The 20,816-nt window shown below is 35.8% G+C and overlaps 1 protein-coding gene across 16 annotated transcripts in view; it reads left to right on the top strand.

Moving 5' to 3' along the window:
* Positions 1–20,295, top strand: part of LOC139156268 (sodium channel protein type 2 subunit alpha-like) — a 75,045-nt gene extending 54,750 nt beyond the window's left edge. For 10 of the 16 annotated variants that reach the window (XM_070731672.1, XM_070731670.1, XM_070731664.1 and 7 more), the window contains 9 exons: positions 286–440; positions 768–941; positions 8,720–8,842; positions 10,892–11,173; positions 12,643–12,696; positions 13,982–14,119; positions 16,239–16,343; positions 16,666–16,936; positions 17,907–20,295. In XM_070731672.1, the coding sequence (XP_070587773.1) occupies positions 286–440; positions 768–941; positions 8,720–8,842; positions 10,892–11,173; positions 12,643–12,696; positions 13,982–14,119; positions 16,239–16,343; positions 16,666–16,936; positions 17,907–19,099 (2,495 nt within the window). In that variant the 3' untranslated portion in view covers positions 19,100–20,295. Of the gene's footprint in view, positions 1–285; positions 441–767; positions 942–8,719; positions 8,843–10,891; positions 11,174–12,642; positions 12,701–13,981; positions 14,120–16,238; positions 16,344–16,665; positions 16,937–17,906 lie in introns of all 16 variants that reach the window. The other 6 variants (XM_070731673.1, XM_070731669.1, XM_070731675.1 and 3 more) reach the window with 3 other exon arrangements.
* The last annotated feature ends 521 nt before the right edge of the window (positions 20,296–20,816 follow it).

Genomic DNA, 20,816 nt, shown 5'->3' with positions numbered 1-20,816 from the left:
ATAACTCAGAAAATGTATATTGCTGGATGCATTTTATCCATAGGACAAAAGCCCAGGTATTTTCCTTAGCTAAACAGAACTGTGCTAAGTCTGACTTTTCTTCTATCTAAGGAAGAATGAATTCCATCATTTATTTAATAATTCCGGAAATGTTGATACACCTATTCAGGTTATTCAGAGGGATATTGTAAGATTAAATACCATGTATAAAAGATATACTCTTTGGAGAAAAGACAGTTAAAAAGAAAGAATCTGTCAGTAACATTTTTACTATTGTTATAACAGGCTGCATCCAAAAGTTCCCATGTTGTCAAGTGAGTATAGAAGATGGCAAAGGAAAAATCTGGTGGAATTTTAGAAAAACCTGCTACAGCATTGTCGAACATAACTGGTTTGAAACGTTCATTGTATTTATGATTCTCCTCAGCAGTGGTGCTCTGGTGAGAAAAAAGAAAAGAAAATTAAATATTCTTCTCAAAATATTAATGGTGTCAATGTTTTTAGAAAGAAAGAACCTGACAAGATTTTTAGTGAGGTTGCGTAGACTGTATTTTGAGATATGAAAGCTTTAGTTAATTAATAAAACCATGAAAAGACAATTGAGATTTTTATGTTAAATGGAAAGTGAAAGAGAAGATTAGAAAAATAAACATTTTGTAGCTTGCTATTTTTTTTAAAGTGTTATTGGAAAATGATTTTTTTTTTGCCTTTTTTCTCCATTTTAAAATATGATTGGTGAATGATGAAAGCAACATCTCTCTTTCCAGGCTTTTGAGGACATATATATTGAACAGCGTAAGACTATCAAGACAATACTGGAATATTCAGACAAGGTTTTCACGTACATTTTTATTCTAGAAATGCTTTTGAAATGGGTGGCCTATGGTTTCCAAATGTATTTCACAAATGCCTGGTGTTGGCTGGATTTTTTAATTGTTGATGTAAGTATTGAAAAATCATAATTTGCTTTGTAGATATATTATCTAGCATTTTTCTGTTAAGAGCACCCTGATAAGCAAAAAAGAACACTGGTGTTCCATTAATAAAAGATTATTCTGGAAATACTATTAGCATTTTGATTAGTATAATGCAACGTTTTGGAGCAACAAGTTGATCATAATTTTCTCTTTGTTTCCTAGTATGATTTGATTGCTTATTTGTACTCTATGACTATCATTACGTATTATTCCGTATAATTTGTGATGAATGTATCTTGTCTTTTTATGTACACTGAGAGCATTTGCACTAAAGACAAATTCCTTGTGTGTCCAATAATACTTGGCCAGTAAAGAATAAAGAATTCTATTCTATTCTAATTCATATATGCACATCTATATTGGTGCATTTAAAAATATTATAGCATTCTAACTTATCTAGATGTCCTCTTCAACATGATGCCCTTCTAAATGATATTCAACTTCAGTAGTTGAAAGGCACCACATTGAAGAAGAATGATCTGGACAGTAAATATCTTATCTGGATCTATATGAACAATGTACAGTAATGTGGTTGTTTATTTTTTTGTTTTGATTTATAGTCATATTTCTGGCTCAGTATTAAATGTGAATGAGCAGCACATCAGAGGACAGTTTACAATATAATACTATGGTTGGATATAGCATTGCTTCCAGCTGTAGGGATTCAGCTCCAGTGATCCCAGAGCCTATGTCTTAGAAGAACTTGAACGATTAAAGATAAATAAGGCAATGGGTCCAGATGGCATCCACCCCAGCGTTCTTAAAGAACTCAAATGTGTGATTGCTACCCCCCTGACTGATTTGTTTAACCAATCCCTTTTAACAGGATATATTCCTGATGATTGAAGAATGGCCAGTGTTGTGCCTATCCACAAGAAGGGTAGTAGAGAAGAAGCTGGTAACTACAGGCTAGTTAGCTTGACATCAGTTGTAGTTAAAATGATGGAGACTCTACTCAAAAAGAGGATAAATCAGCACCTAAAAAACAATAACTTATTGGACCCAAACCAGTATGGCCTTACTGAAGGCAAATCATGTCAGACTAATTTCATTGATTTTTTTGATTATGTCACATAGGTGTTGGATGAAGGTGGTGCCGTGGATATTGCCTATCTGGACTTCAGCAAAGCCTTTGATAGAGTTCCACATAAAGACCTGATAGATAAGTTAGTGAAGATTGGACTTAATCCCTGGATAGTTCAGTGGATTCGCAAGTGGCTGAAGCGTAGACACCAGAGGGTTGTTGTTAATGGCGAGTATTCTGAGCAGAGACTGGTTACAAGTGGTGTGCCACAAGGGTCTGTTCTGAGTCCTATTCTTTCTAATATGTTTGTGAGTAACATAGGGGAAGGTTTGGTAGGGAAGGTTTGCCTATTTGCCAATGCTCTAAAGTGTGCAATAGGGTTGATATTCCTGGAGGCATCTGTAATATGACAAATGATTTAACTTCACTAGATAAGTGGTCAAAGCAATGCAAACTGCAGTTTGATGTTTTCAAATGTAAAATAATTGCGAAAAGGAATCCTCAATCTGAGTATTGTATTGGTAGTTCTGTGTTAGCAAAAATTTCAGAAGAGAAGGATTTACAGGTAGTGATTTCAAAATGGATGAACAGTGCAGTCAGGTGGTAGAGAAAGTAGAATGCTTGGCTGCATAGCTAGAGGTATAACAAGCAGGAAGAGGGAGATTGTCATCCTGCTGTATAGAGCACTAGTGAGATCACATTTGGAATACTGTGTTCAGTTCTGGAGACCTCACCTACAAAAAGATATTGACAAAATTGAACGGGCTACAAAAATGGTGGAAGGTCTTAAGCATAAAACGTATCAGGAAAGACTTAATGAACTCAATCTGTATAGTCTGGAGGTCAGAAGGGAAAGGGGGGACATGATCAAAACATTTAAATATGTTAAAGGGTTAAATAAGGTTCAGGAGAGAAATGTTTTTAATAGGAAAGTGAACACAAGAACAAGGGGGCACAATCTGATGTTAGTTGGGGGAAAGATCAGAAGCAAAGTGAGAAAATATTATTTTACTGAAAGAGTCGTAGATGCTTGGAATAAACTTCCAGCAGACGTGGTTGGTAAATCCACAGTAACTGAATTTAAACATGCCTGGGTTAAACATATATCCCTCCTAAGATAAAATACAGGAAATAGTATAAGGACAGACTAGATGGACCATGAGGTCTTTTTCTGCCGTCAGTCTTCTACGTTTCTATGTTTTTATGTTTCTTTTTATCCAAACACTCTATTAGAGAACAATTACATCCTTCAGGTTTTGTACTGTATTTCTTTCTGTGTTTTTCTTTTTGATATTGACTCCTCAAGGACTTTAAATGTGAAGCATTAGACAGCCTTCTATTCTTTGTTGGTTATCATATAATTTCATATGACAGATCTGTGCAACTTGTGACAAGTCAATTCCATCTTTCAGCCCCTTTAAGACACAATAAAATCTTTCAAAAATACATAATTGTAAAAAATAATAATAATTACTCTATACAAGTAGCCCTCGACTTACAGCAGTTTATTTAAGTTACAACAGCACTGAAAAAAATGACTTATGATAAGTTTTCACACTTACGACACCATGGTAATATTATCAAAATTATATACTTGGCAACTGACTCAGATTTCTGATGGCTTCTATGTCCTGGGGTCATGCAATCCCCTTTTGCAACCTTCTGACAAGAAAAGTTAATGGAGAAGCCAAATTCACTTATCCATAAGTACAACTAATTTAACAACTGCAGTCAATCACTTAACAACTGTGGCAGAAAAGGTCATAAATGGGGGGGGGTTTAAACTCACTTAACAAATGTTGCAGTTAGCAGCAGAAATTTTGGGCTCAATTGTCGAGAATAACCTGTATATAAAATCACTACAACAATTTATTTATTTATTGTATTTATATGCCGCTTACTCCCAAAGGACTCTGAGCGGCTAACAATCAGAATAAATACAACAATAAAAACAGTTAAAATCTAATAATAAAAATCAATAACAATAATATAAAAAACATACATACTTACAATCAGCCATCATTTGAACACACAGTTCTCCAACAAAGTCACAAAAACAAACTAGCTGAGAGAGAGTCATGCTTCTTTTTAAATTTAGGCTGAGCCAAAATTATATACAGTACATAAAAGTAAGCCTAGAAATTGTTTTTTAATAAAAGTTGTATGAAGCACATAAAAACCAATGCAAACTAATAAAGAGAAAAGGGGGAAGACTAATAAAACTAATAAAGAGAAAAGGGTGAAGGGAAGGAATAGAGGAAAAAAGGGAAGAAGGATGGAATGGAATGGAAGAAGGAGGGAAGGAGGGAAGGAAGGAAGGTAAGGAGGAGGGAAGGGAATGGAAGGGAAGGGAAGAAAAGGGAAAGAAAGAAAGAAAGAAAAGAAGGGGAAGGAAAGAAAAAGAAATAAGGGAGGGGAGGGGAAGGAAAATAAAAAAGGAAAGAAGGAAAGGTATCTGAATACTTTTGGAGCAAATATAAATAAAATTAACACAATTATCTCTTCCTCTGTGATTCCCCCCAAATTTCATTTTTTTCTATTATCCCTTTTTTCTTATAATCAAAACCCATAGTATTAAAGACACCATAAACCATTAAACACTTGTTTTAAAAGATGTAGCAGGAAGCAGAGCCATTTACTGTTATATTTAGTGCATTGCCTTGAGAAAACTATTTTTATTTCCTACCAGAAAGTGCAATAAAAAAAGTGGAGGGGTCGAGCATCTAGTAAGCCATTCTGCATAAATCAATAATGGGGATTCTGGTTACACCTTGTCCTAGAATATAGCTACCGGGTGCTTTCAGAGTGCCATAAGGCTAATGTGTGAGAAATAATAGATGTGCTTGATTCTGCCTTACCACGATGAAAGTGATATGTAGTTTGAGATAATATTCTCTGATGTCTTGTTTACACATGCTGTCAAGATGGGATGTTGATACACAGCTGGATTAATTGACAGGCAATGCTAATTATATTAACTCTTTGAAAGTCACAGAGAGACCCAAATTGCTTCCAACTGGTGACAGCCAAAGAAAAATTTAAAACACAGGAACATAAAATAGATTGACAAAAAAATAAAAAGAGAGAGTGGGGAATAACAGGAATGCTTTCAGAATAAAAAATTAGCAGGTGTCTCGTTTGTGGAATCCCTTTTAGGTTGTAAGGTTGACTGAAGAAATAATTAACTGGGTCTGTTGAATTAAGCCATATTGCTAAGCCTTTGTCACCCTGAGAATTCTGCTACTAGTGTCCCAGTTTTTCTTTCTCAACCTACCTGAAGTATATGATTGATTTGAAAAACAGTCATGACTTCAGATGAGAGTCTAAATCTTGAATTTTAAAAGATAAGCTTAGTTGTCATCCTGAGATAGTGTTAGTAGTTTGAATTTGAATTAATAGAATAGAATAGAATAGAATTTTATTGGCCAAGTATGCTTGGACACACATGGAATTTGTCTTTGGTGCATATGCTCTCAGTGTACATAAAAGAAAAGATACATTTGTCATTTTTTAAATACTGTACTTGCTCTTAGTTTAATATCTTTTCCCCCAATGCTACTTTCTTGTTTTCTATCTCATTCTGTGGCGAAAGAAAAGTGAACTCAAGGCATTAAATAATTTTTATATTATCCATAATTTTGAAGGAAATCTGAGGTTCCTGCCTCTCTGTTTAAAAGTTCTTTATGCCTCCTTTTGGAATTTGTTTTAAAAATGAATTGGCCAGATTAAAAATTGGTGAAAGGCATGCATGAAAACACACATACATATATACACATATATAAAGTGTGCGCGTGTACCATTTATACAGAATAACTAATTTCCTTTTATTATATTTTTATATATTATCTTGAAAGTGGAGTATGGTCTACCTAGTTTTAAAGAGTTAATGTAACCTAAAAGAAATTGTGTCAGAGTTCTAAATAGCATCCAAAATTAAATCAGAGTGCAAGGCAAAGTATTCCTCAAAGTTCCAATTTATTAATAAAGTGACCAGATCATAACTTAGGTAAAGCAGGACACCATTGCCAGTGTTTGTGTGTGTGCGGAATGGACGATTGACAAATCTCAAAACCCATTCTTGAAAGCAAAATTGCTTGCCTGTTCTTCCCCATGAAGACATAGCTGGCGGAGGGGGGTGGCTTCGGCGGCGTCCATGGAGCCCCTGTCTTGTATGCGTTGCTGGAGGGCTTGGAGGGCTGGAGGGAGACCTGCAGTGGGAGTTGTGGGTCCCACAGCATCAGGACGGGTTTGGGCCATTGGTTTTGGGCGTGGAGGCAGCTTGGGTCAGCTTGCCGGCTTGCTGGGAGGTTATGGCTTAGGGGGTATGGGCTTGGAGCCCGGGAATACCAGGACGACGTGCTAGGCCCTGAGATAGGAGACAAACATCTGGGCAAGTTGTCTCTGCAAAATTGCTGGTGGCTCAGCTGCAGCAAACCCAACAGCAGGAGGGCTGGGCAGGTGAAGGGCATCGCGCTGGCATCGGCGGGGCACTGCAGAGCCAGAGTGAGCCAGTGTGCTTCTGCAAACTGGCTGCCCAAAAAAAGTGGGACTTTTTAAAAACACTGTGGGACATGGGAAAAATTCCTAAAAAGTTCAAGCTCTTGCTCCCACCCACACACACAAATCCATCACATTGTCCAATCTTCTATTGCCATGCTTGCAGAGTCCACCCTTCTCCTGTGCAGGTGCAAAGGTGCAGAGGCAAAGAATGACCTTGACTTTCTAGAAAAAAACCCCTGTTATGTTTACATGCTAACAACCTCATACAATCCCCCCCTCCTATTTTCCCACAGTAGAAAATACATAGTAAAATAGTATAAAATTTGACAGGCCTAAATTCCAAATAAAATGACTTTGGACTGACAAGAAGATTGTCAAAGAGAGATACAACCTAGAATTAAGAAGACAGAATTGTTCTTCCCTGACAGGAGAACAGTTAATCATGGAACAATGGAACTTGTCTCATACCCAAGTTGTGAGTGCTCCATCACTGAAGATTGTCAAGAAGAGAGTAGATAACCACTTGTCCAGATTGGTATAGGGGGAATAGTATAGATTGAGCAACAGGTTCCAAGATCCCTTAGAACTTTGTTATTCTGTATTAGTTTTCCTTCCTAACTCCTGTTGATATAGGAATTAGAGGAATATACTTCATGCATGAAATTGGATGGGTGAAGGAGATAATGCCAGGACCTCCAGATATCTCTTTGCAAATATTTCCATATTCCACATTCCATAGCAAGGCATGCTTGCTATTTTGGTTAAAAAAATAACACCGTGTAACTATTACATCTTTCCTCCTTACTAGAAAAAGAGTATCATTTAGAATTAAAAATTGAATAAAATAGTTTTAACTTCTCCAAAAATTGTGTTTCTGTGTAAGGGCAATAATAGAATCCTAGTCTTGAAGTATTTGAGGGTACAAATAAATTAAGGCAAAAAAGGTACCAATAGTATATGTATTAGCATAGCATATTGCAGCCCCGAGTCTGCGGAGAGGGGTGGCATTCAAATCAAATCAAATCAAATCAAATCAAATCAAAAAATAAATAAATAATAATTAATGTTATTTTGTTGACGTAGGTATAGCTAGATGCGTCAACCCTTTGAGGTAGTCCAGAGCAGGAAACTAAAAGATGAATACTACTTTTATTATAAGGTTATAATTATTATATGAGGTGTGTGTTTGTGTGTATGAGAGAGAGAGAGTTAAGGAAGGCTGGGTTAGGCTTTCTACTTCTAATGTTAGAGACCCTCCTTTAGCATTGTGGAAAAGAAATCAAAGGGAAGAATATAAACATAATTGCAATGTATGCAGTTGGAATAACATGTAGAAATTATTTGGTGGTAAGCAATACTTCATTGGCCCCTCTTTATTTGAGCCAATTTCAGTTAATAAAAATAGCATATTAACTTGCAGATGTAGGAGAAAAGTGATCAACACTAAAAGGAAAGAACAAAAGTTTAAACCCTTCCTGATCTTATGCTAGAAACCTGTTCCAAATGCTTACTTTTGTGATTTCTTTTTAGTAAACAAGAAGAAAAGCAATAAGTTTTATTACTTTATTTTTTTTATTTTGCCTTTAGACTCATCTTTAGATTCTTAAAGCAGTTTTCCAGGAAATAAAAATTGTTACTGAACATGACCTGTGGTTGCACTGATTCTTATAAACTTACTGCAGATAAAGGAATTGGTTTCTCAGCAGCTGTAATAGAAATATCAGGAAATAATACCAATCTGCCACCGATTGTCTGTACCAATTAGAACTACACATTTTTCAGTAGGGGAAGAGAAGGTTCAAGTATAAAACATGTCTTTACAAATGCCCCCTCAAAAGGCATGTTATTTTTATTTGGCTTCAGTATTGAAGAAAAATTCATGTGAACCAAAATGTTCGCTCTCAAATCACTATGGTCAGAGTTGATGCTAGGAACTTGGCTTGGAGATACACTTTAGGTACACTTTAAGTCAGCTCTGTTCTGAAGGCAAGCATTTAAGGGTACGAAAGGGGGAGTTATCAGGCACATATACAGCAATAAGAAAACTTAAGATGGAAGGCTTGATGGAACATAGTCTATGTGAATTTCATTTCAGTTTTGTGTCCATGGTCCATCCATTCCAGGCAACTTTAAAGCCCATTTGGGGCCTGTAGAATCTCACTCAAAATATGTTCTGTGATTATCTGAACTTTCTTCTCTCTTTTTTCTTTTGTTCCAGGTTTCATTGGTCAGTTTAATAGCCAATGCACTAGGCTATTCTGAATTAGGGGCTATTAAATCTCTTCGAACACTAAGAGCATTGAGGCCTTTAAGAGCTCTGTCACGTTTTGAAGGAATGAGGGTGAGATGTTAAGAAACGAACCTGAAATTAAAATTTTCATGAAATAAATCTGTTTGTGCCATATAAGCAGTGATGTATCAGAGCAGAATTGTTGAGCTTTTTTCACTACTATTTCATGCCATGGTCATAAGCACTTCCAAAATATTTTTTTTAAAAAAACTTTCTACCACCTTCTTTAAGATATCCCCCATAAATTGTTTAAATTAAACCATTTTAATGCTTCCATGATTAACATTATGTTGTGTTTCAAGTATTAGAACATTCTTCGGGTTAAGAATGTATGTACATTCTACTAGTTTTTTCCCATCATTCCTATCATCCTTTTCCTCCCACTTAGGACTGCATGACTGTAAGTTGTTGCTTGTATCCTAAGATTTTTATTAATATTGATAGTTTCTTTATTGCTTATTTGACCCCTATGACAATCATTAAGTGTTGTACCACATGATTCTTGATAAATGTATCTTTTTCTTTTATGTAAACTGAGATAATATACATCAAGACAAATTCCTTGTGTGTCCAATCACACTTGGCCAATAAAATTTTACTCTATTCTATTATACCTGTACGTGAACATCAGTATAGATAGCTACAATACATGTATTTTGAATCACACACATATATTTTTCTAAATTCTCAATATATTTATGTTGTATACACTGAAAATTAAAGTTTTGAAGTTTTTGATTATCCAAGCTAAGAAATATTAAAATCTAAAAGAAATAACCATTGAGGAATTTCACTCTAGCTGAAAACTAGTAGAGCAGCCAAAACTTTAAGCCCCTCTGGAACATCATTGAGTGGAAGCTACCCAGATCTCAGGAAACCTTATTCCCGAAGGCAGATACTGCACAGAGAAGATACACTTCATAGGTAACACCATTTGATCAAACGAACCCAAAGCATGTAAACCGAGTTGGCTGATATCAGCCAGGCAAACACATAATAGACAGGTGATCCCTCAAATAACCAGGCCCTCTGCCATGTATGCCTTTGTAAGTCAATCACATCCAGAAGCTAAGTAGAGCAGTTGAAGCTTCCAATTGGTTTTTAAGACACCAGAGCACATTGTCAACCTATAATTTGCGTAATGCAGTGATGGTGAACCTTTTTTTGGCTCAGGTGCCAAAAGGGTGCGCATGTGTGTAATAGCGCACACATGCATGCCCACAACCATAAGTCAATGTCCTCCCTTCCATGCATACATACATGCCTCACTGAAGCCTCCAGACTTCCAGTTGGCCCGTTGTCATTTTTTGCTGTCCCCCCTCCCCAGGCTTCAGTAGGCTTTCGAAAGCCGCCTCAACCTTGGGAAGGGTGAAAAGGGATGAAAAAAAGACCGAAAATCAGCTGACCAGTGTATGCATGTGCACTGGAGCTGACATAGGGCAATGCCTCCCATGTCTTTGGATATGGCTTCGGGTGTCACCTGTGACACACGTGGCATAGGTTCTCCATCACTGGACTACTGCAAAAGTGACTTTCTCGAGGACCCTCTGATCCAGGAAAAGATAGACCTGTGGAAGGACTTTCCTGATCACAGTTGCTATCTGCTTTTGAACAGAAGCTATGAGTCTATGAAGACCCCAAATTTGGCTGTGTTTAAACAAATGGCCATTCATCTCTCCCTAAATTGTTAGTTTGAGCTACCTTGATTGTTATCTTTTCTTACCTCTTTATTGATTTCTTGAAGTCTGTGGCTTCATATGTTTTGCATATTTATGTTCTTGTTATTTATCAGACATATGCATATGTTTTACCAGTTATGTTCTTGGTGTGTAACCTTTTTCTTTCTTTTTTTTTCTCCTCAGTGCACGCAAATGTTATGATTCCATCTTACCAGGTTTTTGTTTATGTTTTTCCTTTCTGTAGTGTTTAGTTTCTATTTGGTCTTTGGGGCGGGAGGGTAAACTTAGCTTTCTTGCTTTGACATGTGTATTATTTTCTATAGAGTCTGTGAATATGAACAGCTTCACTTGCAAAAAAATAATAATCTAGGCCTTCTTCCCCTCCCCTTCCCCTTTTTCTCCTCTTCAATATGTACCCTAGGTGGTTGTTAATGCCCTTATTGGAGCAATTCCCTCCATCATGAATGTGCTTCTAGTTTGTCTCATATTTTGGCTGATCTTTAGTATTATGGGTGTGAATCTCTTTGCTGGAAAGTTCTACCATTGCGTTAATACCACAACGGGTGAAATGTTCAACATCAGCGATGTCAACAATAAAACTGAATGTGAAGAGCTAATACACAACAATCAGCAAGCCCGATGGAAAAATGTGAAAGTTAACTTTGATAACGTTGGGGCTGGTTACCTTGCTCTGCTTCAAGTTGTAAGTAATTTTCTTTCTACCCAACGGCTTATAAGAATAACCATGGAAATCATCTAAGTTCATTACTTTCCTTCTAAATCTTCACATAAGTTCCAGTGATACTTGCTTGAATCAAGTTTCAGGATCAAAAGACCTGCCTTGGTGAGATAAGTGACTATATATAGTAAATTTAATAAATAAAAATAAATAAAAGTAGTAGTGAAGCTGTTGCACTACTACTTTGTTGTTCCATGTTCACACTGAAATTGCTATAAGTAAAAAACTTTCTGATTTAAGCATGATCACCTTGTTTGATGTTCTCTAGATGCCACTCAATTGGATATAAGGTTTATTATAAGAAAGGAGAAGTATTTTAGGTGTTGTCAATCTAATGAAATTCCCTTTCTGGGAGATTTACTTGTAGAAGTTAAAGGCCAGGCTAGAGGCAGATGAATCAAGAGGAGTAGAACCATTTTTAAAGCCATGTTTTCTTAAAAATGATATAGTTTTGTGTCAATATTGCAAGTAAATTTAGTGACTCCCCCAGGAAATACATCTATGAGAAAATTCCAGTGGATCATGATGGTGTGATCTATATATCTTTTCTACCATTATTAGCAAACTCCACTGATACGATTATTCTAGGTTGCTGTGTAGCAACAATATTCTTTTTCTACAGGCAAATACGGAAAAAATGAAGTTAATACAATAGGATTGGAAATGTCCAATCATTATTCTTGCTTGCACAAGATTAATTTATTACTAAGAAGAGATTGAAATCAGATATAAAGCATAAAGATTCATTGATATTACTATTTGCTTGGTGATCCATCCTTACTTCTCATCTCCAAAACTTACTAGGTTATACAGAATATTATTGCAACTACCTTGATTGCTCTTCTTGTGGTAGTGAAGAGTGTTACTGATTTTATTCTTACAACTACAATGTATTTTTAGATAGGTTGGCAAAGAGAATAGTTGACTCAAAGTTATCCACTTTGAACTCTGTGGCTGAGAGAAATTTGATTTCCCCTTAATCGGTTTTACATTGTTTCCTATGGGAAACATTGTTTCGTCTTACAAACTTTCCTCATAACCAAACCAGAACCTGAACTTTTGCCGAACCTTTCAAGTTCGGCGTTCGGGAGAACACCGAGAAGCGCCCGGCTGTTTCAGAAGGTGGCAGCTGGACGGCGGCGGCCAGCAGAGCGCCGTTTTTGCAATTTATTTTTTTTTTAGCTTGCACGCATTAATCGGTTTTACATTGTTTCCTATGGAAAACATTGTTTTGTCTTATGAACTTTTCACCTTATGAACCTCCTCCCGGAACCAATTAAGTTTATAAGACAAGGTATCACTGTATTTCTTCATAACTAAATTACATTCCACTGATTTCAATAGGACTTTTCAAAGTAGTATTTTAAATCTGTTGCATGTCTGTATCTCTTTCACTATTTCACTGAACTTTCATTCATTCTGATTCTGTCTAGGCCACTTTTAAAGGATGGATGGATATTATGTATGCAGCTGTTGATTCACGGGATGTAAGTAACATTTCATATTCTATTAAACCCAGAGAAATGTTTCTGTTTCATTACTTGTACGTGTCAGAATCGGGGCCTACCTGATGCAATATTCCAAATTGCATAAAGAAGAATTGTAATAACTTTAACTATGTAAAACTGCTTAGTCATGGTGAATATGCAGATTGTAATGTAATCTGATTGGCTGACAAAAGTATATAATGCACCTTTGCATAGGTGTGGCTTGTGGCTTGGTTTGAAGGTATTAGTATGGTTTAGAGTGGCCTGTGAATTAGTGTGGCTTGTGGTGGCAGTAGACTTGTAGCTGAATATTGTAACTGAGATTAGCAGTTAGAGAATTGTGAGTACTTTATATAGTAAATACTAGAGATATAGCTACAGTGTAAATAGTGTAGGTTTGCTACAAAAGAAATAATTTTTTCCTAAGAAACTCTGCAGTACGTGTCTTCAATTACCTTTAAGATAAAGGTTCCTGATATCCTGGTCTGAGGCAGGCTGGTTACCTGCTTTGGCTATCTGGGTAGGCTAGCTTCTGCAAAATGTTACTCCAACAGTATGTTGTGTTTTATAATCCATAATTTTTCCTTTGCTAAAAATGATATTTTTTAATAAAAATACAGCATTTCTGAGCTCCTGTAATTGGTAAAAAATTTCCCAGAAATGATGAACTGAAAGACATTTGCATTTGTGAGCCACTCCGAGTCCTCAGAGAGGGGTGGCATACAAATCTAATTAATAATAATAATAATAATAATAATAATAATAATAATAATAATAATAATTAATAATAATAACAACAACAATAACAACAACAATAACAACAATAACAACAATAACAATTATTATTATTATTATTATTATTATTATTATTATTATTATTATCATCATCTAGATTTGTCTTCCTACAGATGAAAAAATTTCTCCCATTTATGAAAATTTTTGGTAGAACATTTCTTCAGTGAAATGGGAAATGATCTCTGCTGATTTCCCTTCTCCTCACTTTGGACCCATCACATTTGGAAATTTGGGGAAAATTAGGACAGCCCCCAGAACTGCTAAGGATAGAATGCTATAGATTGTAGCGGGAAGAGTAGGACGATATAAAAACATGGCAGGTGACAGGTCTCTTGTATGGGAGAATTTGTTCTTGATCAAAGTCTACTTTCACAGCATGGATAGAAACAGTAAGACTAATTTATACTGAATTGCTGTGTTACAAAAGAATTTGATTACTACTTGCCTTAAGTGATTGTACTAAGATGCTGTATTGTATTATGCCTTGCAGGTAGAAGAACAACCCTATTATGAGGATAACCTATATATGTATCTTTATTTTGTTATCTTTATCATCTTTGGATCATTTTTTACTTTAAACCTCTTCATTGGTGTCATTATAGATAATTTTAATCAGCAAAAAAAGAAGATAAGTATTTAAAGTGCTTGCACTATGCTTTAGAAGTAAAATCTACACTTTAAAAAAACCTTAAGAAACTCCTTTAAAATGTTAGAACAATATATATATTTAAATATTTATTATGTTGCTGTCCTGAATTTAGTAAACATAAATATTTATTATTTTTACTATTATGTTGTCATCCTGAATTTTCAGTAGGGTTTTTGCCAGCTATATTCACCATTATTAGTTTATTTCTTTTTTACCTATAATCCTCTTCCCCAAACACATCTCCACTTTCAGCGCAGGAACCAATATGATGGTAAAGAAATTAAATGTTTTTATGTACTGGTTAACAAACAGGGGGAAAAAAGTTAAGGAACTAAGAGTAGATAAAACTAATTTCATCTAAATTATGTTACTATATTACATCTTTTCACTGTAGGGTCCTGAACATGATTCCAACCCAACAACTTAAGTTGAGAAAGTGTAGTTTGTTTAAGGTTGTAGTTTTATGATGGTGTGTGTCAGGACTTTATGATTCAGTGCAGCATGTCTTTACAACAATTGCCTGTTTGTATTTGGAATATTAATTTCATAAGAGGAGAGTAGATGTATTTATTTAATAAGCATATTTATTGTTCAAAAGGATGATCAGGTTGGGTAACAGCATAAAACCAAAAGTCAAAAGGGATCAACAAATCAAAGCACAGTTCAACTAGACATATAAATGGTTGAATCACAGGAAACACTAAAAGGAAGTGACTTCTAACTCCTTTTCTAAAGGCAGAAGGAGAAGAGGGTTTGAAGACAACTCCAAAGAGTAGGCATTTGATAACTAGGAAGTGATGCATGAAAAGACCCTATTCCACCCATAAATCAGTGTGTGTGTGTGTGTGTGTGTGTGTGTGTGTGCCTTAAATAAGGGTGCGTTAAATAAAAGGTATCTCCTGCAGATCTTAACATCCAAAGAAGTTTATAACAAGAAAGATTCCTAACAGAATCATTAGGATCTAAATCATCCAGCATATTAAAAATTAAACTCTTATATCTTGAATTCTGCCCATAGGATAGCTGAAGTTCTTTTAGCATAAACATAATATCTTCCTGGAATTTTGCACAGTTTAACAATAAAGTAGCTGTATTTTATATTAACTGCTTTGGGACATTGTTCAAAGGTTGTTTTCACACACAGCATATTGCAATACTCTAAACACAACCAAGACATAAATAATTGTACTTGTATTTAAGCTTTACAAAAAGTTGCTGCTTGGTACAGTGGCATAATTATGCAAGTGCACTTTGGGGATACAAAGATAGATGTGGAGAAAGACTTTCCTAGATTATAAACTTGGTCTTTCAGGAAGAGTTTAGCCAATCCTGCTTTAACTTCTTCAATTAATTTTATAATATTCTCTATGTATAAATATTCCCTAGACAGCCAAGAAAATTAAATTTCAGAAACTAAAACAATGACAACATTGCACCCATTCTGTTAAAATGATCCAGCAGCAAAACTAGAGAAAAGAGAAACCTTTAATTTTTCTTCCTCTTTCTACTAAGAGCCATGTGGCACAGTAGTTAGAATGCAGTGTTGCAGGCTATTTCTGCTGACTGCTGACTGACAGTGATTAAGCATTCAACTTTCACTGGTTCAAGGTTGGAGGCCTTCCATCCTTCGGAGGTTGGTAAATTGAGGACCCAGATTTTGGGGGCAATATGCTTGCTTAGAGAGGGTTGTAAAGCATTGTGAAACAGTATATAAATCTAAATACCATTGCTATTGCTACTACCAAATATAGACCAGCAAGAATGGCTATGTATATTCTTTGATCTCATAGCCAAAAACAAAGTCTTATTTTGTGAACCTACTGTCCATATTTTAAAGGGCAAAAGTCAGATTAAAAAAAAGTTATTATGATATTATACAGAAACAAATTCTTAAGACTCTTCCAGGCCTGAAACTTCAAACACAATTCTTTTTATTTGGCCTAGAAAGACTTAGGACAGTGGATATGATACAACATTGGAGTAATATGAAATTGTGATAATGTAGTATTATTATCAATGGATTAAAATGTGTTTCTCCATCATTACATAAATCAGTCTGCAAACATCTTGTGTAACTAGATTTGATTTATTTCTTTACTTTGGAGGACAAGACATTTTTATGACAGAGGAACAGAAAAAATATTACAATGCAATGAAAAAGCTGGGTTCCAAAAAACCACAAAAGCCAATACCAAGACCAGGGGTAAGGATTTCCATTTTATATATTTCTTCTCTCAGATCATGCTTTCTAACTCTTAACATCTTATATAGACTGCACTTCCTGTAATGATATGCGGACCATAAAATATCTGAATTTTTAGCTTGTGTTATCAAATATAGGATTTTGATTCAAGATTTGATTTTTTTTCTTTTGATTTCTCCCACTTAATATAGTTGTGTATTCCCCCCCCCACCAAAAAAAAGAGGGCATGAACATTAGTAAAACAAACAATAAAGGAAAAATAATCCAATACTAAAGACAAATATTTATGCAATATTAATATTTTTTGTTTTTGTTTTTACAGAATAAATTTCAAGGATTAGTCTTTGACTTTGTAACCAAACAAGCCTTTGACATCAGTATCATGATTCTAATTTGCCTTAATATGGTCACCATGATGGTTGAAACAGATGACCAAAGTAAAGAAATGGAAATTATTTTATCTAGGATTAACTTGGTATTCATAATTCTTTTCACTGGAGAATGTATACTCAAACTGATTTCACTTCGTTATTATTATTTTACCATTGGCTGGAATATTTTTGACTTTGTCATTGTGATTCTCTCTATTGTAGGTAAGAACCATTTGTTTCCAAGAATAAATAATAGCTAACCTCATTTGCTAAATTGCATTAGATTTCTAATTCAGTAATAGGTTTGTAATCTGATTCACTAAAGTCATGTACTAATTTTTTAGATTCCTGGTTCAGTAATAGGATTGTTTTATATATAATTCAAGTAATAGTTAATAATAATTGGCAAATAAAATCAAATATAAGCATGACTCAAATGATGAAACACACAAATGCCAGACTTAAAATACATACTTTTGCTGGATTTCAGTCATAGTTCCCTCTAAGCTGAGCAGTGAGCAATCGCTCACTTAAAAATCATCATCAACTCAGAGTTTTCCAAACCTGCCCAGAAGCCGAGAGGGAAATTTTATTATTATTTCTGTGTCGCCCAGTCCCGAAGGGACTGCTGCTCAGACACTATACTTTTCCGCCCACCCCCAAAAAAATTTAGAGAGAACACTGATTTCAGTGCAATCATGATAAATTCATGGACAACAGGGTTGCTAGCAGCTATATGGTATTGCATGAATCACAGGCAGTTTATCTTAAATTGGCAGCTTCTGGCAAACAATAATGGAAAGTTATCACATGATGCATCTTATTGGACATTGTATATCACAGAATATTATATTACATAATGCATAAGCTATTATCCTGATCCAACAAAGCTCTTAATATAGTTTAATAAATAAATACAAAGTTGAGAATTCTCCGTACTCTTCTCATATGATGTAATTCTCAAACTACATTTTTTAATTTTTCTTAACTGTTAAGTTTATTGCTTGTTAATTTTTTTTCAACATATCAGCAACTAATCAATACATTCCCTTTGGACTAATATAGCAGTTTACATTTAGGAATCATTTTAAACTATTTTAATATTCAAGTGTGCTTAATGCCCAAGTTCTGCTTTATAAAGTAATGATAAATAATGGGTGCTATAAAAATGTCACTTTTAAATATTTTGCAGGAATGTTCCTCGCAGAGATAATTGAGAAATATTTTGTATCGCCTACCCTGTTCAGAGTGATCCGACTTGCCCGAATAGGTCGAATCCTGCGTCTAATCAAGGGGGCAAAAGGAATCCGCACTCTGCTTTTTGCCTTGATGATGTCTCTCCCTGCCTTGTTCAACATCGGTCTCCTCCTTTTCCTGGTCATGTTCATCTACGCCATATTTGGAATGTCCAACTTTGCCTACGTGAAAAGAGAAGTTGGTATTGATGACTTGTTCAATTTTGAAACTTTTGGCAACAGCATGCTCTGCCTTTTCCAAATTACCACCTCTGCTGGCTGGGATGTCTTGCTGGCGCCCATCCTAAACAGTGGTCCTCCAGATTGTGACCCTGAGATAGACCATCCAGGTAGCTCAGTCAAGGGAGACTGTGGCAATCCTTCGGTTGGGATTTTCTTCTTTGTCAGCTACATTATCATCTCATTTTTAGTTGTAGTCAATATGTACATTGCTGTCATTTTGGAGAACTTCAGCGTGGCTACTGAAGAAAGTGCTGAACCTTTGAGTGAGGATGATTTTGAGATGTTCTATGAAGTCTGGGAAAAGTTCGATCCAGATGCATCCCAATTCATAGAATATAGTAAACTTTCTGATTTTGCTGCTTCGTTGGATCCTCCTCTTCTGATTGCCAAACCAAACAAAGTTCAGCTAATTTCGATGGACCTGCCCATGGTGAGTGGCGATAGAATTCACTGCCTTGACATTTTGTTTGCCTTTACAAAGCGTGTCTTGGGAGAAAGCGAAGAAATGGATTTACTCAGAGTGCAAATGGAAGACCGCTTCATGGCAGCCAATCCATCCAAAGTTTCATATGAACCAATCACCACCACGTTAAAACGAAAGCAGGAGGAGGTATCCGCTACCATCATCCAGCGGGCTTTCAGGCATTTCTACCTAAAACAGAAAGTTAGAAAAGTCACTTCTATGTATAATAAAGAAAAATGCCGAGATGGCAACATCCTACCAATCAAAGACATGACCTCTGATAGGTCTAATGGGAATTCCAGTCCAGAGAAAACCGATGAGAGTTCCTCAACCACCTCTCCCCCTTCCTATGATAGCGTTACTCAGCCCAACAAAGAGAAATATGAAAAGGGCAAAACAGACAGAGACCTTAAAGAGAAAGATATAAAGATTAGCAAAAAGTGAAAACTGATCATTTGTATTATTTGTTCTTCAACTTGTTTACAGCCTTCGAAGGGGATGTATTTGTCAGCAAAGCTCCACTGGCGAGTTATGCTAAACTGTCAGCGTTTATAAATATATTACATGTGTATCTATGTATAGATATAGACCTACACAGATATGTCTCTATATAGATATGTACGCTCTCTTTCAAGGTTAGTGCCTATAACAAGACAGTGACCCCCCTAGTCACCGGACCTTAACTCTGGAAAACGAAGCTGCAGCCTCCTGTTGCTCTTGCTGAAAAAGAGAAAAGGGACGAAATTGCTGCTCGGCATAAAGTGGGCAAAGCTATCACACGTCCAGCAAATTACAAGACACTTAATTCAATAAGTGTTCTCACTGTGTGTTCTTCAGCAGCTGCGTTCGCCATATTTTCGCAGGTGTACACGCACACAAATACACAGTATAGGTGAATTTATTATTTTTTAAAAATCCAATCCGCAGGGTGTTTATATGTGACTATTTTTATAAACAGGGTTTTTGTTGTGGAGGAGTGAAGGAATGGGGCATGGGGGTACCAGGATCAGGCGTTCCACTCTCTAATTCTCTATAACCTTCAGACGGGGGAAATAATTTGCTCAAAGAGATGCTTCACGCTCCTAGGTTGTGCGTGGAGCTCTTGCGGCATCATCCAGCACAGGTTTTCACTGTTTTGCTGCTTCAGCTTGGAGCAATTTTATACTCTCTGTATAAAATAAAAAAGGCAACCTCGTATCCCTACTATTTATACCAATTCCAAGATGCATTATTTTTTACGCTGGTTACCAAATCAGAAAGAGTGTACATGCACACAGTTGCGTTTGTGCCTGTGTGTGCAAGCACACATACAAGTGATATCTTAGTCCTAGGGACTCGTCTCAACCCAGTCCCTTTGCCTATGATAGGATTATTTTTGCACTGAACAATCACTTAGGTCACAGGTTAATTCCTAATACATTGCAGCAGCTATAGGAACAAGGAATACACAAATGTCCTGGGTCAGAGGCATCTGTTGATTCAAGGTAACAGTCAAAATGTTCAGAGGAGAAAAATAGTGAACAAAAATGCCCTGAAAGAATGGACCCCCCCCCAAAAAAAGGATTCTATTTTGTCTTAAAGTATTGCGCAATCAGCTGCTCTCAGTATACTATATGCCTACATTCTTTTTAAAAATAATACTGCTACAGATATAAGTTGTAAAAAAACTGTTTGTACATATTTGAGCCTACAGTTGTTCTGGACACAACGTTCTTTCTGCAAACATGTGCCCTAGCAGGCCTAGCTTGCCAACTATTGACAAATCCTTGTATTCTGTGCCATTATAGATAATTTGGAAGACGCTGAAGCCTGTGAATATTGCCATTGCTACCAATGTGCTGTGATCCTTCTACCAGTTACCTTTGCTTTCTATAGGAAAGTGCTGAATGAAAACAGTTCTTCCTATCATTGAATTATAGTTTGCAGTTATTGATCACTTTTCTTTCCTTTTTAGCTCTTTGAAATTTGAAGTGGCTGCTCAATGGTGTAGACCAAGGCTATATATGGAACAATGCAAGCTGTTTAACCTGTTGACAGTGCGATTAGCATATATAAATAATGTAAAAAAAAAAAAGCAGTATTGATGTACATAAACTACATCTGTGCTCTTTTTGTTTTCATGTTTTATTTTACTTTCATTGTATTTTTCAATTGAGTTCTC

The sequence above is a fragment of the Erythrolamprus reginae genome, chromosome 1 (assembly GCF_031021105.1).
Source record: "Erythrolamprus reginae isolate rEryReg1 chromosome 1, rEryReg1.hap1, whole genome shotgun sequence".
NCBI classification, from domain to species: domain Eukaryota; kingdom Metazoa; phylum Chordata; class Lepidosauria; order Squamata; family Dipsadidae; genus Erythrolamprus; species Erythrolamprus reginae.
This window is presented reverse-complemented; position numbering and strand designations above follow the sequence as displayed.